At 42.9% G+C, this 27890-nt stretch overlaps 1 protein-coding gene across 6 annotated transcripts in view; it reads left to right on the plus strand.

Annotated features, from left to right (window-relative positions):
• Window positions 1-27890, plus strand: part of dync2i1 (dynein 2 intermediate chain 1) — a 140346-nt gene that overhangs the window by 26227 nt on the left and 86229 nt on the right. For all 6 annotated transcript variants that reach the window (XM_078537262.1, XM_078537269.1, XM_078537275.1 and 3 more), the window contains exons 6-7: window positions 10227-10297; window positions 18084-18141. In XM_078537262.1, coding sequence (XP_078393388.1) covers window positions 10227-10297; window positions 18084-18141 — 129 coding nt within the window. The remainder of the gene's footprint in view (window positions 1-10226; window positions 10298-18083; window positions 18142-27890) is intronic.

Genomic DNA, 27890 nt, shown 5'->3' on the forward strand with positions numbered 1-27890 from the left:
ATCCGGAGATTACTACCTTTTGAAGTCCTGCTTTTCAATTTCCTACCCGAGCCCCTAAAGTTTGCTTGCAGGGCCTCATATCTTTTTCTTCCAATGTCATTGGTCCCAACATGGACCACTGACTGTTACCCTCTTGCTTCAGAATGTCCTGCAGCAGTTCCGTAAGATCCTTTATTTCATCTTTGAAATGTGTGGATAATCTTAAAATTAGACCTAGGCAATTTACAAGTGAAATCAAGATACATTTTTTCACACACAGGGTATTGGAAATCTAGAACTTCCCCAAAATCATTGGATGCTGGATCAAATATAGTTTTTAATAATTGAACTTGATAGATATCTATTAGGTAAGGCCCATGGAGCAAAGGTGGATAAATGTTGAGTTGTGATCTAAGTAATTGGCAGAACAGACTTAATTATTTTGCTGCTAAATGTACATGTCCTATTTTATTGTTCCACTTAAAACGTATCATCTCACCTTTTTTTAACTTAGAATGGCATAGAAATTACAGTGCAGAAGCAGGCCATTCGGCACAACTGCACTCCGATTGTATTTTACATAGGTGTACATAAGATAAACACACAGAAACAGGCCAGTCAGCTCAACCAGTTGATTCCAATGTTTATGCTCCACTTGAGTAACTTCCCATCTTTCGTCATCTAAATCTACCAGCGCAACCATCTGTTCCTTTCTTCCTCAAATACTTGTCAAACTTCTCCTTAAATCCATCTATACTATTCACTTCAACCACTCCATCTGGCAGCGAGTTCCACATTGTTACCACTCTTTTAATGAAGAAGTTTCTTTTGAGTTGCCTATTGGATTTCTTGGTGACTCTTTTATATTGATGGCCTCAAGTAATGCTCTTCTCCACAATAGAAAACATTCCCTCTGTATCCATCCTATCAAAACCTTTCATAATTTTAAGGATCTATGTTAGGTCATCCCTCTGCTTTCTGCTTTCAAGAGAAAAGAGACCCAGGCAGTCAATCCTTTCCTGATGATCTATACCCATGCATTTTTGGTATCATTCTTGTACAACTCCTCTGCACCCCCTCCAGTGCTTCTATATCCATTTTATAATATGGCTACCAGAACTGCATGCAGTGCTCTGTGATTGAACCAAGGTTCATTGCAGGTTTGGTATGACAAGTAATAAGTAGCCTCCCTATTCTTCCTCCCAAAATGCACCAGCTCCCATTTATGTGATAAACTTCATTTACCAATTATTAGTCCATTCTGCAAGTTTATTAATGTCCTCCTGTAATTAGATGCAACCCTCCTCCATATTGACTATCTCCCCCAATGTGGTGTCATCCACAAGTTTAGAAGTTGTATTTTGATTCCGAAGTTCAAATTTTTGATGTAAATTGTGAGCAGCAGTAGTTCCAGCACTGATCCTTGTGGAACACCACTTCCCACCTTCTGCCACTCTCAATAACTACCCTTTACTCCCACTCTTTGCTTACTGTCTTGAAGCCAGCTAGTAATCCATTCTGTCAGTTATCCTCTCCACATTCTCTGACCTTATTCATTAGTCTATTATGGGGTACCTTATCGAAGGCCTTGAAATACTAGATAAATTATATCTACTGTGTTACCATTGTTAGCTCTTTCTGTTACCTCTTCAAAAAATTCAGTAAGGTTGCTCAAGCCACTCCTCCCACCCCACTTCATCTAACCCTATCAGCATGCAATCAAAGAGCACCATTTAATTTATCAGACATGACTTACTTTTGACATTACTTTGGATGTTACTTTGTGTAACAGCAGGCAAGTACAAGGCAGAAAATAGTGTTCGCTTTATTACACAAAATTCCGGTCAGAGGTTGAGGCAAATTTTTCCTTCTACGTTCTTTTCAGGTATCTCTTCATTTCTATAAAGATTTTCTAACATGCTTTCCATATGATTGTTGCCAGATGTAATCTGGTATGAGCTGAAAGCCTTTCAAGATGGATTTTTAAAGCAGTCAGTCAAGCATATGTAGCATGATCGGCAGAGCTCAGCTATCTCTACTGGAGAGGGTTTAAAACTAAATAGTGGGGGCAAGGGATCAAATGTGGAAAGAATTGGTCTATCAAAGTGTAGAGACAAGGCAAGAGAGAGGAAATGGTAATATGGGAAATGAAAGTCAGAGAATGGCAGGGAGAGAGAAAAAATCCTAAGAATGCGCAAAGAATCAAGACTAGATATCACATAAATAACAAAAAAGACTAAACTAAAGGCTCTGTATCTGAATGTGTGTAGCTTTCATAACGTAATGAACAAACTAATAGTACACATTGAAGTGAATAAATATGATTTGATAGCCATTAAAGAAAACTGTCTACAAGATGACAAAGATTGGGTCCTGAATATTGAGGGATATATGACCTTTAAGAAGAATAGGAAGCAAGGTAAAGGTGGAGGGGTAGCACTGTTAGTAAAGGGTGGCATTTTTGCAATAATTCGAGATGACCTTGGTTTAGGAGATCAATATGTAGGTGGGTGGAGGTGAGGAATAGTAGGGGAAAGAAGTCACTAGCGGGAGTGGTCTACAGGCCCCCTAACAGTAACCACAATGTAGGACAAATTATACAAGAAGAAATATTGGGTGCTTGTGATAAAGGGAAGGCAATAACCATGGATGACTTTAATATAAACTGTAAAAATCCGATTGGCAGTAATAGCCTGGATAAGGTGTTCATAGAATGTTTTTGAGATAGTTTCTTAGAGTAGCATGTTCTGGAACTAACCAGAGAGCAGGTTATATTAGAATTGGTATTGTGTAATGTGACAGGATTAATTCATGACCTCAAAGTGAAGGCACCCCTAGGTAGCAGCGACCACAATATGATTGAATTTTACATCCAGTTTGAAAGAGAGAAGAGTGGGTATAAGACTCGTATTTTAAACTTAAATAAGGGCACCTATGTGGGACCGAAAGCTGAGCTAGCTGAAGTGAGCTGGGATACTAGGCTAGGGGATAGATCAATAGAGAAGCAGTGATAGATATTTAAGGGGATATTTCAGAATACTCGGAATAAGTATACTATACTTATACTACTATAAAAAAAAATTCTAAAGGGAGGACCTGCCATCCACAGTTAACTAAAGAAGTTAGGGAAAGCATCAAACTTAAGGGAAAAGCATATAACTGCACAAAGATGAATGGCAGGTCAGATGATTGGTCAGAATACAAAGAACAGCAGAGAATGACTAAAAGGCTAATCAGGAGAAAGAAATTAGAGTATGAGAGGAAGCTAGCTAGAAATGTAAAAACGGATAGCAAGAGTTTCTGCAGGTATTTAAACAGGAAAAGCATAGGTAAAGTGAGTGTTGGTTCTCTAGAGAGTGGGATTGAGGAGTTAAAAGTAGATGATAAGGAAATGGCAGATGAAATGAACAAATATTTTGCTTCTGTCTTCACTGTGGAGGATACAAAAAACATTGTGAATCGGGAGGTGGAGGGGAGAGAGGAACTTGGTGAAATTGCAATCACTGGGGAAGCAGTACTGAGCAAACTGAAGGAGTTGCAGGTGACAGGTCTCCGGGTTCAAATGGACTTCAATCTAGGATCTTAAAAGAGGTGGCTGATGAGGTAGGAGATGCGTTGGTGCTAATTTTCCAAAATTCCCTAGATTCTAAAAAAGTTCCATCAGACTGGAAAGTAGCAAATATAACCCCTCTGTTCAAGAAGGAAAGGAGGCAGAAAACCAGAAACTATAGGCCAGTTAGCTTGATGTCTGTCATGGGGAAGAATCAATCAATAAAGAGGTTATAGCTGGGCACTTAGAAAAGCTCAAGGTAATCGAGATGAGTCAGCATGGTTTTATAAAAGAAAAACCATGTTTAACCGATTTATTAGAGTTCTTTGCAGGAGTAACATGTGCGATTGACAGAGGGGAGCCTGTAGACGTACTGTACTTGGATTTCCAGAAAACACTTGATAAGGTGCTACATCAAAGGTTATTGCAGAAAATAAAAGCTCATAGTGTAGGGGGTAACATATTATCTGGATAGAAGATTGCCTGGCTGGCAGAAAGTAGAGTATGCATAAATGGGGCTTTAGCAGGATGTGATGAGTGGAGTCCCACAAGGATCTGTGCTGGGGCCTCAACTTTTTAGAATTTACATCATTGACTTAGATGAGGGGAGTGAAGGCATGGTAGCTAAATTTGCAGATGCCACAAAGATAGGTAGGAAAGTATGTTGTGAAGAAAACATAAAGCGTTTGCAGACGGAAACAGATAAGTTGAATGAGTGGGCAAAAATCTGGCAGATGGAGTATAATGTGTGAAAATATGAAGTTGTTCACTTTGGCATGAAGAATAAAAAAACAGCGTATTACTTAAACGGAGAACGACTGCAGAACTCCGAGGTGCAAAGGGATGTAGGTATTCTTGTGTATGAGTCATAAAAAGTTAGTACGCAGGTGCAGCATGTAATCAAGAAGGCTAGTGGAATGCTATTCTTTATTGTGAGAGAGAAATTAAACATAAAAGCATTATATAAAAGTAAGGATGTGATGCTTCAGTTATACAGGGTATTTGTCAGACCACATCTTGAACACTGTGTAGTTTTTGGTCTCCTTATTTAAGGAAGGATGTAAATGCATTGGAGGCAGTTCAGAGGAGGTTTACTAGACTGATACCTGGAATAAACCAGTTGCCTTATGAGGATAGATTGGACACACTGGGCTTGTTTCCACTGGAGTTGAGAAGAGTAAGGGGTGACTTGATTGAAGTATACAAGGTTCTGAATGGTCTTGACAAGGTGGATGTGGAAAGGATGTTTCCTCTTGTGGGTGAGTCCAGATCTAGGGGGCACTGTTTCAAAATTAGGGGCCGCCCTTATAGACAGAGATGAGGAAAAAACTTTTCTGAGGGTCGTGCGACTTTGGAACTCTGCCTCAGAAGAGGTGGAGGCAGGCTAGACAAGGGAACCAAAAGTTATCGGGGTAGATGGGAATGTAGAACTTGAAACAACAGAGCAGCCATGATCTTATTGAATAGCGGAGCAGGCTCGAGGGGCTGAATGACCTACTTCTGCTCCTATTTCTTATGTTCGTATGATAAAACTAACATCGGGTTGGAAAATCACATTATGCTGTATAAGTTCCTACATCCTGACTAATGTTTTGTTCTCCAGTTTGAAAATGTTTTGAGCATTTACAGAATAAGGTGGTGTAACCTCTTTTAATTTGAATGACATGTTTGTAGATTAGCTTTGGGGGGTAGAAAGAAAGCTTTAATCCTCTGCACTTAGAATTCTCTTATCAAAATTTAATTTACTTTTATAGATCATTCAAGCGAATGGGTAACTTTTATACCTTCATAAATATGTTTAGTTGCTTTCAGTGTAGAGAAGAAAAAGTAGCAACTTCGGTTGCTTTTTCTTCCTCCTCCCCAGTCAGATTTCTGCATCAAGCAACCTTTCCAGCCTATAAGCTCGCCCAGGTATTTTGCTTAAAGCAGGGGTGAGGAACCGTTTTCTTATCAAGGGCCACTCACACATAGACAAAATCAGTCGTGAGCCACACACACATTAAACAATAACTTGATTTATTTTTATTTAGAGAGAATACAGAAATGTTCAACTCACCCACAGCTTTAATGCGATGGCTGAGTTTGCTTTTCCTTAATGAGCCTTGGTATGTCTGCTGGCACAGATGATGTTGTTACTCGGACCTGGCTTTCCAATATCATGGCTGTTAATCTGGCACGCAGACGGTTCTTTGCGAAAGAAAGTTTTGAACTGCTCACAGCATTATGTAGTTCCAAACAGCGAAGCAATTTTCATCACATGTCTCCTAAAATTTGAAAATTCATCAGTTCCTACAAGGAGCCTGTAGAATTCCAGCAGAGGCAGGTTATTGTAATGAGCCTTAAGTTCGATGTTGCTGTGCAGTTCTATAACTTCATGTTGAAGGTCTTCAAGTACATTGACTGCTTCAATATTGAGTGGTATAGCAAAAATGTTTAATTCCAGTTTCTTCACTTTTAGGTCTTGAAATCGCTCACAAAATTTCTGAAGTAAATTTGCACATTCCCTGATGTACCTCACTGTTGTTACAGGTTTTTGTTTCTGAAGGGTAGGAAAATGCACCGTGTTGCCCTTTTCCAGTTTCATTTGGCGCATCTTTAATTTAGCTTCAAATAATTTCACATTTGAAAGAAGGGAAGTAATAAGCTGGTTAGGCCTTTGCTCAGACAGATACTGCGTAATGGCGACCATGAAAGCCAAGTCACACAGCCACTTGTTGTCACTCAGCTCGGTCACAGGTTTTCCCTTTGTCTCCATGAAAAGTTTCACATCATCCCTCAGTTCGTAAAACTGCATCAGCATACTCCCTCGGCTGAGGCATTGCACTTCACAAAAGTAAACTAAATTGCCGTAATCTGATTCAAGATCTTTCAATAACTCCTTAAACTGGCGGCTGTTTAACCCTCAACTTTTAATTAAGTTAGCCCTTGATACTATTGTTGACATTACTTTGCTCAGTCGCACAGACTGCATGCACAGATTCTCCTGATGAATGGCGCAATGACATACAATGAACTCACTTGGATCAAGGTTGAGGAGATTCATTTCTTTCTTGATTAGAGCAACTAATCACTGTTCGTGCCACACAAGTGTCAGGCAGTGACCATCTCCAACAAGAGAGAATCTAACCATTGCCTCTTGACATTCAATGCATTACCATTGCTGAATCCCCCACTATCAATATCCTGGGGGGTTACCGTTGACCTGAAACAGAATGCGACTAGCCATATAAATACTGTGGCTACAAGAGCAGGTCAGAAGTTAGGAATCCTGCGGTGAGTAACTCACCTCCTGACTCCCTCAAGTCTGTCCACCACCTACAAGGCACAAGTCAGGAGTGTGATGGAATACTCTTTGCTTGCCTGGGTGAGTGCAGCTCCAACAACATTCAAGAAGCGTGACACCATCCAGGACAAAGCAGTCTGCTTGATTGACACCCCACCCACAAACATTCACTCCCTCCACCACTGATGCACAGTGGCAGCAGTGTGCACCATCTACAAGATGCATTGCAGAAATTCGCCAAAGCTCCTTAGACAGCACCTTCCAAACCCACAACTACTACCATTTAGAAGGACAAGGGCAGCAGATTCATGGAAACACCACCACCTGGAAGTCCCCCTTCAAGCCACTCACCATCTTGACTTGGAAATATATCTCTATCCCTTCACTGTCATTGGGTCAAAATCCTGGAACTCCCTCCCTAACAGCACTTCATGGACTGCAGCGATTCAAGAAGGCAGCTCACCACCACCTTTTCAAGGGCAATTAGGGATGGACAATAGATGCTAACCTAGCCAGCAATGCCCACATCCAGTAAATAAATAATTAAAAAAAACACTTAATTTTTCAAATGATAACTGAAGCTCATGCATTGCCGATGTAACCTTCTCAAATGTCTTCACCTTTGTTGGTGTCACGCATTGCTACTAAAGCAAGCCCTCTCGAATCTCAAAATCTGCCGTGATTCCACGCAGAAAAAATTGCCAGTTGGCATATATTTGCTTGGCTATTGATGAGACAAAAGACATGAAGGTAAAACTTAAAATCAGCCACAGAGATTTTTCAATATCTTGAACCATATCATTAATTCGATCTGACATGGTCCTGCGAGCTAAGCTCACGCTCTCAAACAATTTGATTTTCCCTGGAGCCTGTAAAGCTGCAATTGCAACGATGCACTCCTTTACAAACTCTCCTTCTGAATGAGGCCTAAGCTTTTTTGCAATAAGTTCACTCACCACATAACTGGCTGTCCATCACTTTCCTGGGCCTTGTGAAAATTGCTTGCTGCGCGCTCACATTCTTTTTAAGTGCCTTAATTTTCCCTGCTCGCACTTGTCCTTGAAATTCTTAATATTTGATGTGCTTCATGCTGTAGTGTCTTTCTATGTTGGCTTTTATCATGACAGAAATCGCTTCTCCACAAATCAGGCACACAGGTTTGCCTTTCACCTCTACAAAACAATAATCGTTTGTCAATTTTTCCTTAAAGACACAATACTCCGCATCCACTTTTCTTCTTTTGTTTGCAGTAGCTAAGTTTTATTTTTGCTTTTGCTCCATCAATATCTCCTAACGTCTTGTTTGAGGGAAGCACAGCCAGAAGATGAATTCAGTCCCCACGAGGCAGAATGGCGCGAATGTTGTGTGTGGAATGGAGAAAGTCCTCACCCACTGTGGCTTGTCGCTGTGTTACCCTAAACACTGAATCATCCAACCCTTAACACTAAATCAAGCCCAGAGCAGCACAGCTTCTGCGTCTCAATCACTCCTGCAATTTAGCTCCCCTTTTTGCTTGCTTTCCTTTCCCATTCTCTCCTTCTGTCTTTCTCTCTCTCTCTCTCTCTCTCTCTCTCTCTCTCTCCCCGTCTCCTTTCCCACTTTGTCTCAACCCCAAACCAGCCCAGGGCAGTGACTCAACAACCCAAGGCTCTGGCCAACTCCCATCCTGAGTCTGCACTTGGGCCTCTTCCTCAGTTTGTAAGGGCTGAGCCCCTGTCCTGGGACATCAGTGGAGATCGGAGGGGGAGGTGGGCTGAGCCACTGATGGAGCCGGGCGTCCTGCTCCCTTTCTCCTCCGCCCCGTCTACTCATACTTCGCCACCCAATTGGCAGCCGGCAGCTTCCCGTCCCTGCGCTGCGCTCCTGCTCCTGGATCTCAGGCCTTGCTGTCCCCCTGCAGCCTGGGCCTCTACAGCCTACGGCTGAGGCTCAGGCATCAGAACATGGCGGCACCTGGCCCAGCGTGCACATTGTGGGGATGGGCAGGGCTTGACTTTGAAGCCCCACCACTGGCCGGATGAAAAAATACAATGGGCCAGATCCGGCCCCCGAGCCTGAGATTCCCCATCCTGTTCTATAGTTTATGTCAACGAGACTATGTAATGCTATGCTTGTTGGGATGTATAAATGACCTAGGTTGGCTGCTTTTTGTTTTGCCCTTTCTTTTGTGAGACATTTAGTGGTGAATTTTAACTCCCTGCCCTGCATATGATGTGAAGCGAAAGTGTCAGTGGGGTTGGGGAGGTTAAGTTGTTAAAAATGGGAAACCTGACCCCAACTTATCATGTACGTACATCCAATTTAACTGTGGGGGCATTGGGGTGGGGGAAGGGTGGAGGTTTCAGGTGCGATTTTGGGATGGTAAAGTGACCCATTTTTTGAGAAGTGCATTTGAATGAAGCTCAATGCCTCAGATTTTTGTAAATGGATTTAATGCCTCCAGCTCAGGATTCCCAGGGCTTGGCAGACCTGGCAAGTAAAAGAGAGGTGGAACCTGTCATATGGAGCAGGTAAGTGCTTTTCCAGCACTACTTGTGGACCAGGACATGCAGGAATGTTTCACCCCATTTACCCCACCCTACTGCGACCCTCGAAGCATACCTGCCACAATCTGCCTCTCTGTGCTCCACTGAATCATTCCCTTGTGATAGGTGATGCCCCAGCCCCACACCCAGCCTGGTGATCTCTGTCTCTTCGCCATCCACCCCTCACCTAACCACTGCTGCATTTCTTCTCTCCTTTGTGGTTTTTTTTATTTGTTCATGCGATGTGGGCGCCGCTGGCTAGGCCAGCATTTATTGCCCATCCCTAATTGCCCTTGATCAGAAGGCATTTAAGAGTCAACCACGTTGCTGTGGGTCTGGAGTCACATGTAGGCCAGATGGGTAAGGTCTCCTTCCCTGCAGATTTCCTTCTTTAAAGGACATTAGTGAACTGATGGGTTTTTTACAACAATCATCAGTTGTTTCATGGTCGTCATCAGACTTCTAATTCCAGATTTTTATTGAATTCAGATTTCACCATCTGCTGTGGTGGGATTCGAACCCGGGTTCCCAGAGCATCACGGAGGTCTCTGGAATATTAGTCAGTGACAATACTACGGTGTCACTGCCTCCCCTAAAGGTGTTGGTCTCTTCAACTCCCCGTGATCTGATCTACTGTAGCGATCTCCAGGCTCCAACCTTCAGTTTGTCCAGCTCCTGGCATTTTGGTATTTCCCAGCTGCTGACAAGCACCCCTGCTCTCTCCCAGCTGTAAATATTGGGGCTCTGGGTGCTCCTTGGTTTCTTCCTGACTAACTTAGCTGATAGAGGAACCTTGCTGTGTATGGACATAATCTACCTTTTCTTCTTAGTGAATTATATAATATGCATTTGATCTATTGATGTCGTCTCACTATTATTTTATTTATAGGAACAAAGTGTCAAGAGAAAAAAAGAACGGAGATCTGTGCAAGAAACTACAAATGAAAGCAGACGGAAAGGGTAAATTGTTATGTTTATGATCTAATTGATAATTTCACTCTTGATCCGTACACTAACAAATGAATGTTTTGGTCCAATGCCTCCTTCATGATTGCTGTGTTCCACATTGGGCCTGAATGGTTTTAAGAGCTATGTGTTTATTTGGATAATCCTTGAATATATGCTCACTATTTATGTGCCTTTGAGCCAGGACATTGAAGTATTTGTTATCGTTGAGCTATTCTGCCTATTTGCAGTTTTAAGGAGGACAAATTTGATGGCTCGGCACCATTTTTAGCGGGACTACACAGAATAACCTCAATTTCCTGTGGGAAACAGCTCGGCAGGCCAATACCTGCACACTTGCTTGGCGTTCTTCAGTGATTTTAATGAGGAATGTGATATGTAGCCTACGCTATGTGAGCAAATTGGTCCCCCTCATTCTTTTCAGTTTATTGGCAAAATGATAAATGGTGCTAGCCATTAAAGACTATTTGTGTAAGTTGTAAATTTTAACTTGCATTGTGATAAATTTATAAATCTCCACTTGAGCATTGAAAACATTTGATGTAAGGGTGCTATATTGGCTTTGCCACCTCAAGGTTTTTTTAAAAATTCATTCATCGGATGTGGGCTTCGCTGGCTGGGCCAGAATTTATTGCCCATCCCTAGTTGCCCTTGAGAAAGGTGGTGGGAGCTGCCTTCTTGAACCGCTGCAGTCCATGTGTTGTGGGTGCACCCACAGTGCTGTTATGAAGTTCCAGGCTTTTGACCCAGCGATGGTGATATATTTCCAAGTCAGGACGGTGAGTAACTTGGAGGGGAACTTCCAGGTGGTGGTGTTCCCACCTACCTGTTGCCCTTGTCCTTCTAGATGGTAGTGGTTGAGGGTTTGAAAGGTGCTGTCGAAGGAGCCTTGGTGAATTTCTGCTATGCATCTTGTAGATGGTACATACTCTGCTACTGTGCATCAGTAGTGGAGGGAATGAATGTTTGTGGATGTGGTGCCAACCAAGTGGGCTGCTTTGTCCTGGATGGTGTGAAGCTTCTTAAGTTTTTGTGGGAGCTGCACTCATCCAGACAAGTGAGGAGTATTCCATCACACTCCTGATTTATGCCTTGTAGATGGTGGACAGGCTTTAGAGAATCAGGAGGTGGGTTACTCGTTGCACAATTCCTAGCCTCTGACCTGCTCTTGTGGCCACAGTGTTTATATGGTTAGTCCAGTTCAGTTTCTGGTCAATGGTAACCCCCAGGATGTTGATAGTGGGGGATTCAGTGATGGTAATGCCATTGAATATTATGGGGCGATGGTTGGATTCTCTCTTGTTGGAGGTGGTCATTGCCTGACACTTGTATGGTGTGAATGTTACTTGCCACTTGTCAGCCCAAGCCTGCATATTGTCCACGTCTTGCTGCATTTGGACATAGACTGCTTCAGTATCTGAGGAGTCATGAATGGTGCTGAACATTGTGCAATCATCAGCGAACAGCGAACATCAGAGAACATCCCCACTTCTGACTTTATGTTGGACGGAAGGTCATTGATGAAGCAGCTGAAGATGGTTGGGCCGAGGACACTATCCTGAGGAACTCCTGCAGTGATATCCTGGAGCTGAAATGACTGACCTCCAACAGCCACAACCATTTGTGCTAGGTATGACTCCAACCAGCAGAGAGTTTTCCTCCTGCTTCCCATTGACTCCAGTTTTGCTAGGGCCCCTTGATGCCACACTTGGTCAAATGCTGCCTTGATGTCAAGGGCAGTCCCTCTCACCTCAGGTGTTCAGTTTTTTTGTCCATGTTTGACCCAAGGCTGTAATGAGGTCAGGAACTGTGTGGCCCTGGTGGAACCCAAACTGGGCGTCAGTGAGCCGTTTATTGCTAAGCAAGTGCCGCTTGATAGCACTGTTGCTGACCCCTTCCATTACTTTACTGATGATCAAGAGGAAACTGATGGGTCGGTAATTGGCCGGGTTGGATTTGTCCTGCTTTTTGTGTATAGCACATACCTGGGCAATTTTCCACATTGGTGGGTAGATGCCAGTGTTGTGGCTGTACTGGAACAGCTTGGCTAGGGGCGCAGCAAATTCTGGAGCACAAGTCTTCAGTACAATTGCAGAAGTATTGTCAGGATCCGTAGCCTTTGCAGTCCTCCAGCTGTTTCTTGATATCACATGGAGTGAATCGAAATGTCTGACGACTGGCATCTGTGATGCTGGGGACCTCCGGAGGAGGCCGAAATGGATCATCCACTCGGCACTTCTGGCTGAAGATTGTAGCAAATGCTTCAGCCTTAACTTTTGCACTGATGTGCTGGGCTCCTCCATCATTGTGGATGGGGATATTTGTGGAGCCTCCTCCTCCAGTGAGATGTTTAATTGTCCACCGCCATTCACGACTGATGTGGTAGGACTGCAGAGCTTAGATCTGATCCATTGGTTGTAGGATCACTTAGCCCTGTCTATCACTTGCTGCTTATGCTATTTGGCACGCAAGTAGCCCTGTGTTATAGCTTAACCAAGTTGACACCTTATTTTTAGGTATGCTTGGTGCTGCTCCTGTCATGACCTCCTGCACTCTTCATTGAACCAGGGTTGATCCCCTGGCTTGATAGTAATGATAGAATGGGGGACATTCTGGGCCATGAGGTTACAGATTGTGTTTGTGTACAATTCTGCTGCTGCTGATGGCCCACAGCACCTCATGGATGCCCAGTTTTGAGTTGCTAGATCTGTTCGAGATCTTATCCCATTTAGCACGGTGGTAGTGCCACACAACATGATGTGAAGCCAGGACATCATCTCCACAATGACTGTGCAGTGGTCGCTTCTACCGAGTCTGTCATGGACAGATGCATCTGCGGCAGGTGGGTTGGTGCGGATGAGGTCAAGTATGTTTTTGTTGGTTCCCTCGCCACCTGCTGTAGACCCAGCCTAGCAGCTATGTCCTTTAGGACTTGGCCAGCTGTTCCAGATTCACTCCATGTGATGTCAAGAAGCAGTTGAATGTACTGAATGCAGCAAAGGCCATGGGCCCAGGCAACATTTCAGATGTGAAAGACTTGTGCTCCAGAACTAGCTGAGCATTTAGCCATGCTGTTTCAGTACAGCTGTTTCAGGCATCTACCTGATAAGATGGGAAATTGACCAGTTATGTCCTGCCCGTTGCTGCCCATCACCCTCATTCTTCAGCAAAGTGATGGAATGTGTTGTTGAATTGACAATGCTCTCAAGTGTCACTTATTCAGCAATAACCTGTGCACCAGTGCTTAGTTTGGTTTCCGCCAGGGGTACTCAGCTCCAGATCTTATTACAACCTTGGTCCTAAAATGGTCAAAAGAGCTGAATTTCAGAGGCAAGGTGTGAGTGACTGTCTTTGACATTGAGGCAGCATTTGACCAAGAATGACATCGCTTGACAGAGCAAAATTAAAGTCAATAGGAATCGAGGATTGCAGGGGGAAATGGCGCATTGGGAAAGTCTTTCAGTTGGAGTCAGAGCACAAAGAAGGTGGTTGATGGAGGCCAGTCATCTCAGCCTGGGACATTATTGCAGGGGTTCCTTGGGATAGTGTCAGCCCTGTCATCTTCAGTTTATAGAATATCATGTATCATAGAAGGGTTATAACACAGAAGAAGGCCATTTAGCCCATCGTCTTCTTGCCGGCTCTTTGACAGTAGCTTGGATAGTTCCACTTACCAGCCTTTTCCACTGTAGTCCTGCAAATCTTTTTCTCTTCAGATAATTATTCAATTCCATTTTGAAAGCCACAATTGAATCTGCCTACCCCACAATATCAGCCAGTGCATTCCAGATCCTAATCTTTTGTTGTGTTTTAAAAAAAGGTTTTTCCTCATGTTGCCTCTGGTTATTTTACCAATCACTTTAAATTGGTGTCCTCTGGCTCTCAACCCTTCTACCAATGGCAACAGTTTCTCTCCATCTACTCTGTCCAGACTCCTCATGATTTTGAATATCTCTATCAAATCCCCTCGTGACCTTGTCTTCTTCAAGGAGAACATTCCCAGCTTCTCCAACCTGTTGTTATTGAAGTTCCTCACCTTGGAACATTTATTTATAAATCTTTTCTGCACCCTTTCCAATGCCTTCACAATTTTCCTAAAGTGTGTAGCCAGAATTGGGTGCAGTACTCCAGTTGAGGCTGAATCAGTGTTTTTTAAAGGTTCATCATGACCTCCTTGCTTTTGAACTCTATGCCTCCATTTATAAAGTCCAGGATCCCATATGCCTTATTAAGCGCTTTCTCAACTTGCCCTGCCACCTTCAATGATATGTACATATACTCCCAGGTCCCTCTGCTCCTGTACTCCTTTAAAATTGTACCCTTTTATTCATCTGCCATGTCTCTGCCCATTCCTCCAGCCTCTATACCCTCTTGAAGCCTTTTGTTATCCTCTGCACAGGTCACAATACTTCCAAGTTTTCTGTCACTTGCAAATTTTGAAATGGTGCCCTGCACAGACCTTCATCAATCCATCATAAAGTCAGAACTGAGATGCTTACTGATGACTGCATGTTGTTGCAGCTGCACTCATCCAAGCAAGTGGAAGTACTCCATCGCATTCCTGACTTGTATCTTATAGATTGTGGACAGACTTTAGAGAGTTACAGGGCAAGTTACTTGCTACAAAATTTCCAGCCTCTGATCTGCACTTGCAACCGCCGTATTTATATGGCTGGTCCAGTTCAGCTTCTGGTCAATATTACTTCGGGGTGTTGATGCTGGGGATTTCGGCGATGGTAAGGCTGTTGAATGTGGTTAGGATGAAGAGGATGTGGTTAGATTCTCTCTTGTTTCCAGGTCACTTGCATTGGCAGAAATCACTCAGCGCATTTAATTTAACAATCCTTGCCTTTGCCTTCAAATTATTTTATGACTTCACCCAACCTTATTTTTTCAGTGTCCTCCAGACTTGCAATCTGCAAACCTTCTGCAATCTGTGGCCCTCTGATTCAGACCTTTTATGCATTTCCCCTCTCATCGATAATGCACAACCTTCACAATTCTCTCATGAGCTTCACTCTTTTCTTCCAACCTTTAAAAACCTCTCCAAAACCCATCTTTCTACCAAACTTCCTTTATCTCCCAATGTGGCTTAGTGTCTCTTACTCTCTAAAGTGCCTTAGGGCATTTTCTATATTGAAGGAGATTTACCAATGAAAATTGATGTTTCATTGTTGCAGTAGGAGGTGAAACCTATTTGTTTTTCCCTTGCTAATTTTCTTGTCTCCTTTCCTCAAGGCATTGACCAATACCATTTCTAAATTGATTACTCCACAACAGATGTGGTTATATCAGCATCAAGCTATGCCCTGTATAGACGTTTCTGTTGGCCATTCATTCATTGCGATTGGATATAAGTGCAGTGCTAGATTATTTGTGTTCAGTACCATGATACATCTGGTAGTCTTGTCCCACAGCAAAATACCATGCTCCTGATAATGTTCTAGACCATTTGTCAGACAGTTTTGTGCCGTACTTCACAGGAGTAAAAGTAATTAATTGAGCAAGAGCCAATTTCATTGGGATGAGAACAGACCTGACCCAGGTTAATGGGAATTAAAGGTTGGCAGGCAAAACTGTAATGGAACAATAGACTGCCTTTAAAGAGGAGATAGAGTCGAAGTACATTCCCATCAGGGGTAAAGGTAGGAGAATCAAAGCCAAATCTTCCGGAATGATGGAAGAGATGAAGAAGTAAGATGAAGTGGAAAAGGGTGCATATGACAGATGCCAGGCTGATAATACAAGTGAGAAGCAGCTGAATATAGAAAGCTCAGAGGTGAAGTCAAGAAAGAAATGAGCAACAAATGTGAAGAGACTGGCAGCCAATGTTCAGTAACAATTACAACCCCTCAGATACTGAAACAGTCCATGCCCACATGCAACAAGGTCTAGGCAACATCCAAGCTTGGAATGGTAAGTGGTAAGTAACATTCATGCCAGACAATGATCATCTCCAACAAGAGAGAATCTAACCACATCCTCTTCATCCTAACCACATTCAACAGCCTTACCATCGCTGAAATCCCTAGCATCAACATCCGGAAGTAATATTGACCAGCAGCTGAACTGGACCAGCCATATAAATACGGTGGTTGCAAGTGCAAATCAGAGGCTGGTAATTTTGTGGCAAGTAACTTGTCCTGTAACTCTCTAAAGTCTGTCCACAATCTATATGACACAAGTCAGGAATGTGATGGAGTACTTCCACTTGCTTGGATGAGTGCAGCTGCAACAATGCTCAAGAAGCTCAGTACCACCCAGAACAAAATAGTGCTTATGGGCATACTAGCCACTACCTTATACACTCATTCTGTCCATCACCAATGCATAGTGGCACAATGTGTTCCATCTACAAGATGCACTCCTTCAACTGCATCTTCTAAACCCTCTGCCAACCAGAAGAACAAGGGTAGCAGAGGCATGGGAACATCACCATCTCCAAGTTCCGCTTCAAGCCATACACCTCCTGACTTGGAACTTTATTACCCTTCCTTTGCTGTTACTGGCTCAAAATCCTGGAACTCCCTCCATAACAGCATCGTAGGCGTACCGACCACAGATGGGTGCAGCGATTTAAAAAGGTGGCCTTCCCAAGAGCAATTAGGGATGGGCAATAAAGCTCCAGTCCATGAACGAATTTTAAAAAAAATATTGTTTAGTGATCCCTGCCAGAAATGTATGTTTGTAGATATCAAGGTAAGGAGAATTGGGTTCAGCTTTGTACTGTGCCTCCACTCTCCACCACGGTTGAACAACATACTGATACTCATTGGTTAGGGCTCAATATGAAAAATGGCTTCTTGAGAGTAAGATCTCTGGGACACTTGAAACCTTTGGAAGCAAACACCAGCAAGAAATCAGCTCTTCAGAATTGTAGGAGAGGAAAAATATGCAGAAAAAATAAAACAAATGTTGGGATCAACTTTGTCATGCTCTGTTAATTTTATTTTCCTTGTTATTCTTGCAATGTGTTAGCATCTGTATCTACAGTTGGGCTTGAACTCAGTAATATGAAGGAACTGAATTAACATTTAACTGATGCCGATGCATTTTCAGAAATAATATCAATTAATGTGAATTCACTTCCTGCATAAGAACATAAATAGGAGCAGGAGTAGACCATTTGGCTCCTCAAGCCTGCTCCGCCATTCAATGAGATCATGGCTGATGATCTTGTGTTTCGATTTCCACATTCCCATCTACCCCCCGTAAACTTCGATTCCCTTGCCTAACAAGAATCTACCTCTGCCTTAAAACTATTCAATGACCCCACCTCCACCGTTTTCTGAGCAGAGAGTTCCAAAGTCACACAACCCCCTGATAGAAAAAAAAATTCTCCTCATCTCTGTCCTAAAAGCATGACCCCTGATTTTAAAACTGTGCCTCCTAGTCCTGGACTCACCCACAAGAGAAAACATCCTTTCGACGTCCACCTTGTCGAGGCCGCTCAGGATCTTGTATACTTCAATCAAATCACCCTTCACTCTTCTAAACTCCAGTGGAAACAAGCCCAATCTGTCCAACCTTTCCTCACAAGACAGCCCACTCACTCCAGATATCAACCTAGTTAACCTCCTCTGAACCACCTCCAATGCACTTTCCTTAAGGCACTAATATGGTGCTATATTAAAATACCATTGAAAAAGAAAAAAAGATATAAAGTTAATTACAATTCTTTGAATCAGTTTAATTTGTTCAAAAGGAACTTTTGATGGTGATACTAGTGTGTATGCAATTTTATGAACTTTATTTTTGAACCTGTTGTATCTGTTTTTAGAAGTACAATAGAACAAATCGATAGTCAAAAGAAACCAACAGAAAGTCTCGCAGAAGAGGTAATTTTCCATGTTACGTTAATTTCCTAGGATGATAACTGCTTATTAGTTTTGGTGGATGAGTTATATTGCTTGAAAGGTTATTGCTTTTTTGGCCCTTTCTGGCACACAAACTGTTTTGATCTGTCACAAAGTGAGAAAGCAACCAAAGTCATTCTTTCATATTTCTGTCAAAACTGGTAATTAATGATCCATCCTTGTCTTGCTCCACTTCCTTTATCTACACCCTGCCTCTTGTTGACGGGCATGGGATCAATTTCCATTTTACATACCCACCATCCTTCTACCCCTCTGCCATCTTTCAACTCTCCGCCATCCTTCTTGACCCTACAACTGGTTCTGTTCTGTAAAACCCCAAGACTGATCTAAAGTTGTGAATGTGTCAAAACCTCTTCCAATTGAAAATTGGGAAAATTGAAACCATTATTTCTTGCTCCTATCATTCCTATCAGAAACATTGCTCTCTTGCTACTGATTCTATCCCCCTGCTTGGCTACTTCATCAGGCTGAACTAGATCATGTAAAACCTTGGTGTCCTCAATACAGAGCTGAGATTCAAACTCCACATGTGACAGAAATATAGAAAATAGGAACAGGAGTACATCATTCAGCCCTTTGAGCCTGCTCCACCATTCAATGTGATCACGGCTGATCCTCTACCTCAATGACGTACTCCTGCGCTCTCCCCATACCCGTTGATGCCTTTAGAGTCTAGAAATCTATCTATTTCCTTCTTAAATATATTCAGTGACTTGACCTCCACAGCCCTCTGTGGTAGAGAATTCCATAGGTCCATCACCCTCTGAGTGAAGAAGTTTCTTCTCATCTCAGTCCTAATTGGTCTACCCCGTACCCTGAGATTCTGACCCCTTGTTCTCGAGCCCCCAGCCAGAGGAAATATCATACCTGCATCCAGATGTTTATTTACACCTCCAAAATATTGCCCACTTCCATCCATACATCAACCTTCCACTCCTGAAACCCTTTTAATGCTTTATTTCTATTCAATTTCTCTCATATCTGGAGATTCGTCTCCAGGCCACTCATCATCCTGACTTGGAAACGTGTCGGCGTTTCTTCACTGTTGATGGGTCAAAATCCTAGAACTCCCTCCCGAACAGCATTGTGTGTGTACATACGCCACATGTACTGCAGTAGTTCAAGAAGACATCTCACCACCACCTTCTCAAGGGCAATTAGGGATGGGCAATAAATGCTGGCCTAGCCAGCAACGCCCACATCCCATGAATGAGTTTTAAAAAAAGACAAATCTTCCTTGTTCTTTCAGGGGGATATATTGGTAATGTCAATGGGCAAGTAATCCAGAGGCCAATGCTCTGGGGACATGGGTTCAAATCACACCACAGCAGCTCGTGGAATTTAAATTCACTTGATAAATCTGAAATATAAAGCTAGTCTTGGTAATGACTATGAGACGATCATTGATTGTCTTAAAAATCCATCTGGCTCACTCATGTCCTTTATGGAAGGAACTCTCCCATCATTATCCAGTCTGGCCTACATATGACTCTAGACACACAGCAATGTGGTTGACTCTTAACTGTCCTCTGAAATGTTCAGTTCGCTGACTATTAGGGATGGGCAACAAATGTTGGCTTTGCCAGTGACTACCACGTCCTATGAAAGAATAAAGAACATTTTTTTCAACTTTCATCAATTCCAATTTGTCAAAAATTTTGCTGCCAGTTTCCAGGTCACTTGCATTGGCAGAAATCCCGCAGCACATTTAATTTAACACTCCTTGCCTTTGCCTTCAAATTTTTTCATGACTTCACTCAACCTTATTTTTTCAGTGTCCTCCAGACTTGGAATCTGCAAACCTTCTGCAACCTGTGGCCCTCTGATTCAGACCTTTTATGCATCTCCCCTCTCATCGATAATGCACAACCTTCACAATTCTTTCATGAGCTTCTCTCTTTTCTTCCAACCTTTAAAAACCTCTCCAAAACCCATCATTCCACCAAACTTCCAGTCACTCCGCCTTTATCTCCCAATGTGGCTTAGTGCCTCTTATTCGCTAAAGTGCCTTAGGGCATTTTCTATATTGAAGGAGATTTACCAATGAAAATTGATGTTTCATTGTTGCAGTAGGAGGTGAAACCTATTTGTTTTTCCCTTGCTAATTTTCTTGTCTCCTTTCCTCAAGGCATTGACCAATACCATTTCTAAATTGATTACTCCACAACAGATGTGGTTATATCAGCATCAAGCTACGCCCTGTATGGACGTTTCTGTTGGCCATTTATTCATTGCGATTGGATATAAGTGCAGTGCTAGATTATTTGTGTTCAGTACCATGATACATCTGGTAGTCTTGTCCCACAGCAAAATACCATGCTCCTGATAATGTTCTAGACCATTTGTCAGACAGTTTTGTGCCGTACTTCACAGGAGTAAAAGTAATTAATTGAGCAAGAGCCAATTTCATTGGGATGAGAACAGACCTGACCCAGGTTAATGGGAATTAAAGATTGGCAGGCAACACTGTAATGGAACAATAGACTGCCTTTAAAGAGGAGATAGAGTCGAAGTACATTCCCATCAGGGGTAAAGGTAGGAGAATCAAAGCCAAATCTTCCGGAATGATGGAAGAGATGAAGAAGTAAGATGAAGTGGAAAAGGGTGCGTATGACAGATGCCAGGCTGATAATACAAGTGAGAAGCAGCTGAATATAGAAAGCTCAGAGGTGAAGTCAAGAAAGAAATGAGCAACAAATGTGAAGAGACTGGCAGCCAACATAAATGGGAATCCAGAAGTCCCAACAACCGTTACCCTTTGTTTTCTGCTACTGAGCCAATTTTGTATCCAGCTTGTTACATTCCCCTGGATCCCATGGGCTTTTATTTATTTTTTAACCAGCCTGCCATATTGGACCTTGTCAAAAGCCTTGCTAAAATCCATGTGCCCCATGTCAACTGCACCATCCTCATCAATTCTCCTTGTTACTTGCTCAAAAAACTCAATCCAGTTAGTCAGACATGATCTTCACTTAACAAATCCATGTTGACTGTCCTTAATTACTCCATCCCTTTCTAAGTGACAGTTTATCCTGTCTCTCAGAATTGTTTTCAGTAATTTGCCCACTACTGAGGTTAGGCTGACTGGCTTGTAATTATTTGGTCTACCCTTGCTCCATTTTTAAACAAAAGTACAGCGTTAGCAGTCCTTCATTCCTCTGGCACCACACCTGCACCTAGTGATTAGAAAATGATGCATTTGTTATTTGCTCCCAAGCTTCTCTAACAGCGTAGGGTATATTTCATCCGATCCTGGTGATTTATCCACTTTAAAGGATGCTAATCCCCTTAATAGTTTCTCTCTCAGTTGGTTTATCTCATTCAATGTCTGCATCACCTTCCTCTTTTTTTTGACTGAGATTTTCAATGAGATAATGGGGTGGGTTGATGAGGGTAATGCGGTTGATGTGGTGTACATAGACTTTCAAAAGGTATTTGAGAAAGTGCCATGTAACAGACTTGCCAGCAAAGTTGAAGCCTGTGGAATAAAGGGACAGTGGCAGCATGGAGACCAAGCTGACCGAGTGACAGAAAACAAAGTAGGGGTGAACGGTTGTTTTTCAGACTGGAGGAAGGTATATGTAGTGGGGTTATACATCGGTTGGTATTAAGATCACTGCTTTTCTTGATCTATATCAATGGCTGAGATTTGGGAGTACATGGCAAAATTTCAAAATCTACAGGTGACAGAACCTTCAAAGTGCTGTGAGCTGTGAGGAGGATAGTGATAGACTTCAAGAGGATATAGACACGGCTGGTGGAATGTGGAATGGACACGTGGCAGATGAAATTAATGCAGAGGATTGTCAAGTATGATGTGATAAATTTTGGTGGGAAGAGCGAAGAGAGGCAATACAAAATAAAGAATACAATACTAAAGTGGGTGCAGGAGCAGAGGGACCGGGAGTATATGTGTATAAATCATTAAAAGTGGTAGGTCAGGCCAGGTTGAAAAAGCGGAAAATTTGGGGAGGCGATGGCATAGTGGCATTCTTGCTGGATTAGTGAGCTAGAGACCCAGGGTAATGCTCTGGGGGCCTGGGTTTGAATTACGGCATGGCAGATGTTGGAATTTAAATTCAAAAAATATCTCGAATTAAAAGTCTAATGATGACCATGAAACAATTGTCGATTGCTGTAAAAACCCATCTGGTTCACTAATGTCCTTTAGGGAAGGAAATCTGCTATCCTTACCTGGTCTGGCCTACAATGTGGCTGACTCTTAAATGCCCTCTGAAATGGCCTCGCAAGACACTCAGTTGTAACAAGCCGCTACAAAGTCACAAAAAAAAAGGAATGAAACCGGACGGACCACTCAGCATCGACCTAGGCACTGGAAGCCACAATGGCAAACTCAGCCTTGTCGACCCTGTAAAGTCCTACTTACTAACATCTGGGTGCTAGTGCCAAAATTGGGAGAGCTTTCTCACAGATCAGTCAACCCTGATATAGTCACTCTCATGAAATGATATCTTACAGATAATGGCCCAGACACCACCATCACCATCTCTGGGTATGTCCTGTCCCACCAGCAGGACAGACCCAGCAGAGGTGGCGGCACAATGGTATATAGTCGGGAGGGAGTTGCCGTAGAAGTTGTCAGCATTGACTCTGGACCCCATGAAGCCTCATGGCATCAGGTCAAACATGGGCAAGGAAACCTCTTGCTGATTACTACATACTGCCCTCCCTCAGCTGATGAATCAGTGCTCCTCAATGTTGAACGCCGCTTGGAGGAAGTACTGAGAGTGGTAAAGGCGCAGAATACACTCTGGGTGGGGGACTTCAATGTCCACCACCAAGAGTGGCTCGGTAGCACCACTACTGACCGAGCTGGCCGAGTCCTAAAGGACATAGCTGCTAGACTGCATCTGTGGCAGGTGCAAGGGAACCAACAAGAGGGAAAAACATACTTGACCTCATCCTCACCAACCTACCTGCCGCAGATGCATCTGTCCATGACAGACTCGGTAGGAGTGACCACCACACAGTCGTTGTGGAGATAAAGTCCTGGCTTCACACTGAGGATACCCTCCATCATGTTGTGTGGCACTACCACCGTGCTAAATGGGATAGATTTCGAAAAGAACTAGCAACTCGAGACTGGGTATCCATGAGGCACTGTGGACCATCAGCAGCAGCAGAATTGTACTCGGACACAATCTGTAACTCATGGCCCGGCATATCCCCTACTCTACCATTACCATCAAGCCAAGGGATCAACCCTGGTTCAATGAAAACTGCAGGAGGGCATGACAGGAGCAGCACCAGGCATACCTAAAAATGAGGTATCAACTTGGTGAAGTTATAACACAGGACTACTTGCATGCCAAACAGCATAAGCAGCAAGTGTTAGACATGGCTAAGTGATCCTACAACCAACGGATCAGATCTAAGCTCTGCAGTCCTGCCACATCAGTCATGAATGGCGGTGGACAATTAAACAACTCACTGGAGGAGGAGGCTCCACAAATATCCCCATCCTCAATGATGGAGGAGCCCAGCACATCAGTGCAAAAGATAAGGCTGAAACATTTGCTACAATCTTCAGCCAGAAGTGCCGAGTGGATGACCCATCTCGGCCTCCTCCAGAGATCCCCAGCATCACAGATGCCAGTCTTCAGCTAATTCGATTCATTCAATGTGATATCAAGAAACAGCTGAAGGCACTGGATACTGCAAAGGCTATGGGCACTGACAATATTTCTGCACTAGTGCTGAAGACTTGTGCTCCAGAACTTGCTGCGCCCCTAGCCAATCTGTTCCAGTACAGCTACAACACATCTATCAGGCTATGTGGAAAATTGCCCAGGTATGTGCTATAGACAAAAAGCAGGACAAATCCAACCCGGCCAATTACCATCCCATCAGTCTACTCTCGATCATCAGTAAAGTAATGGAAGGGGTCAGTAACAGTGCTATCAAGCGGCACTTGCTTAGCAATAACCTGCTCACTGACGCCCAGTTTGGTTTCCACCAGGGCCACTCAGCTACTGACCTCATTATAGCCTTGGGTCAAACATGGACAGAAGAGCTGAACTCCTGAGGTGAGGTGAGAGTGACTGCCCTTGATATCAAGGCAGCATTTGACCAAGTGTGGCATCAAGGAGCCCTAGCAAAACTGGAGTCAATGGGAAGCAGGAGGAAAACTCTGCTGGCTGGAGTCATATCTAGCACAAAGGAAGATGGTTATGGTTGTTGGAGGTCAGTCATTTCAGCTCCAGGACATCACTGCAGGAGTTCCTCAGGATAGTGTCCTCAGCCCAACCATCCTCAGCTGCTTCATCAATGACCTTCCTTCGATCACAAGGTCAGAAGTGAGGATTTTCGCTTATGATTGCACAATGCTCAGCACCATTCGTTACTCCTCAGATACTGAAGCAGTCTATGTCCAAATGCAGCAAGACGTGGACAATATCCAGGCTTGGGCTGACAAGTGGCAAGTAACATTCGCACCACACAAGTGCCAGGCAATGACGATCTCCAATGAGAGAGAATCCAACTATCGCCCCTTGATGTTCAATGGCATTACCATCACTGAATCCCCCACCATCAACATCCTGGGGGTTACCATTGACCAAAAACTGAACTGGACTAGCCATATAAATACTGTGGCTACAAGAGCAGGTCAGAGTCTCAGAATAGTGCAACAAATAACCCACTTCCTGACTCCCCAAAGCCTGTCCACCAACTACAAGGCACAAGTCAGGAGAGTGATGGAATACTCTCCACTTGCCTGGATGAGTGCAGCTCCCACAACACTCAAGAAGCTTGACACCATCCAGGACAAAGCAGCCCGCTTGACTGGCTCCACATCCACAAACATTCACTCCCTCCACCACTAATGCACAGTCGCAGCAGTGTGTACCATCTACAAAGTGCACTGCAGGAATTCAACAAGGCTCCTTTGACAGCACCTTCCAAACCCATGACCACTCCCACCTAGAAGGACAAGGGTAGCAGATAGATGGGAACACCACCACCTGGAAGTTCCCACCTAAGTCACTCGTGACCCTGACTTGGAAATATGTCGCCGTTCTTTCACTGTCGCTGGGTCAAAATCCTGGAACTCCCTTCCTAACAGCACTGTGGGTATAGCCACACCACATGGAGTGCAGCAGTCCAAGAAGGCAGCTCACCACTACCTTCTCAAGGGCAACTAGGGTTGGGCAATAAATGCTGGCCCAGCCAGCAAAGCCCACACCCCATGGATGAATTAAAAAAAAAAGGCATGCAAGATTCTAGACTTTAAAAATAGAGACATAGAGTACGAAAACAAGGTTATGGTGAACCTTTGTAAACATTGACTCTGCCTCAACTGGAGTATTATGCTCACTTCTGGCAGCACACTTTAGGAAGGATATAAAGGCAGTAGAGAGGGTGCAGAAAAGATTGATAACAATGTTTTCTGGATGAAAGATTTTAGGGTTTTGAGGTATAAAAGCCTTTGAAATAAAATTTCTAAGTTCTGAATTCTTCATTCCGAACACTAAAGCCCTCAATTGTGCCTGACCTAACAAGCTTTGAATAACTAGTATTGATGAATCAAGTAAAATTCATTAAACACAATTTTATGAATACTTAACAAAAAACAGTGAGGACAACATGGAAATCTCTCTTCCGTCAAGTTCCTAGGATTCCTAGGGCGTTGCCAGCACAGGTGATGCCTTTATCTTTGTCTGTCTCTGAAGTGATGTTAAACTTTGTCTCAGCAGAGTCATACCACAGAGGCCATGGTTAAACTGTGCCAACAAAGATTATTTTCCAACTTTAATCCCTGGATTATTCCGGAATCCCTTATTTGAAAATAGTCCAAATTCACCTCTTCCTTTGGTTTAGGGTGCAGATCATCTGGTGTCACCCGACCCCTGTAGCTAGAATCATATAGATGAAAGACGCATGTCCACCTCTTATTTCCTGGGCCCCCAGAGTTTACATTCCATTGTGAACAAATGACACATTTCCTTTCTATACAGAGCAGTTACAAACAATGTCACATCCTCTTCAACATATTTTAACCCAAGTCCCACAAATACTAAAGCCATTAAGAACAAATGTTAATAACACTTCCTACCATAATGTCAAAACAGAAAGAAAAGATTCCCTCTAATACAGATGTTTTATACTACAGATATGGTTAATCAATTAAATCAATGCATGGGTTTTATTTAAACATAAGGTGTCATCCTCAGTTCAAGCTACCTTTCAGCCATTTCTTCAAAGCTGACAAAAATACAGTTAAGAAAACATAGAACTGCTGAACCCAAACCTTTGGGCAACTTAGTCATAAATCCATTAAGTGTAGTTTCTCACAAGCAACAGCTGCCAACAAGCTCAACAAGCAGAAACTCGAACTGAACTATTTAATAAGTGGTTAAAAATAAAATCCATAGATGTTACTTAAGACCAACAGCAAACCCTAAAAATTAGTAGTATTATCAAACATCTACATAAGGATGAGAGACTTCAGTTACATGGATAGATTAGTGAAGCTGAGGCTGTGGCACTTAGAGAAGAGAAGGTTGAGAGAAGTTTTGATGGAGGTACTCAATATCATGAAGGGTCTGACTCGAGTAGATAGGGAGAAATTGTTTCCATTGGCGGAAGAGCTGACAACCAGAGGAAACTGATTTCAGGTGAATAGCAAAAGAACCGCTATGAGCAAAAGCCTCTTTATACAGAGAATGGTTAGGACCTGGAATGCACTGCCTGAGAGTGTGGTGGTAGCAAATCATTCGTGGCTTTCAAAAAAAATTGGATAATTAAGTGAAGAGAAGATTTACAAAGCCATAGGAAATAGGCAGAGCAGTGGGATTAGCTCAGTTGCACTTACAGGGAGCTAGCATAGACATGATGGCCGAATGGCTGTACTGTAATCATTCTATGATTCCATAGATAAGACATAACATCCCTTGTATTGCCCCCTCTGTGATCTGCTTGGTTGTACTGGCACAGACTTACAGGATGCAGGCTGACTATTGGGTTCAGTGAGTAACCCATCTTTCTGTCAGTGCATGACATCTGTTTTCCTGTCACTCATTGATTTCAATGGTGCTTGAGGTAGTATAAGCAATTGGCTCATTTAGCCATCTGATTCAAAGCCTTGGTATAGTAAATGTAGCCACAAAATATCCAGCTACTTTCTGAAAGCAACCTTTTTTAAATATTAATTGTTTTGGTTCTTTGTAATCAGTTGTCCCCTTCTAATCACAATGTCAACGTGCATCGATTTTTGTAACCAATTTCCTGTAATTAGACTTGCAAGCTTACTGCAACTTCTTAAATTTAAATGTGATGGGTTTTAATAAAATGATGTTACTTCGACTTATTGACTGGATCAACTGGAGCCTTCCACCTCAGTCTTGTAGTTGATAAGCCATTCTCTTGCCAGTTTAAAATATGTCTGCCACATAATTTAGTATCTTTCATATAGTTCCATTGACATATTACAGTTTGCATTGTCTTCTTTGCTGAAAAGGGTAATCTGCTTGTGCAACAAGTTACCAGAGAAGACTATTGAAATGTGTAACATAAAATGTATAACCGCAAGAGTCAGTTGATGTGAAGGGTTTGAGGAATATGGTGAGAAGGCAGGTAGGGATTGATATCACTCAAAAAAGGACAAACTTTATTGACCCACTGGGTTCTCGCCTTGCTTTCATGGTCGAATTTATAAGCAGAGGGAATTTAATTTGTCCTTTTAAGAAAGA

The sequence above is a fragment of the Cetorhinus maximus genome, chromosome 3 (assembly GCF_964194155.1).
Source record: "Cetorhinus maximus chromosome 3, sCetMax3.hap1.1, whole genome shotgun sequence".
Taxonomy (NCBI): Eukaryota; Metazoa; Chordata; class Chondrichthyes; order Lamniformes; family Cetorhinidae; genus Cetorhinus; species Cetorhinus maximus.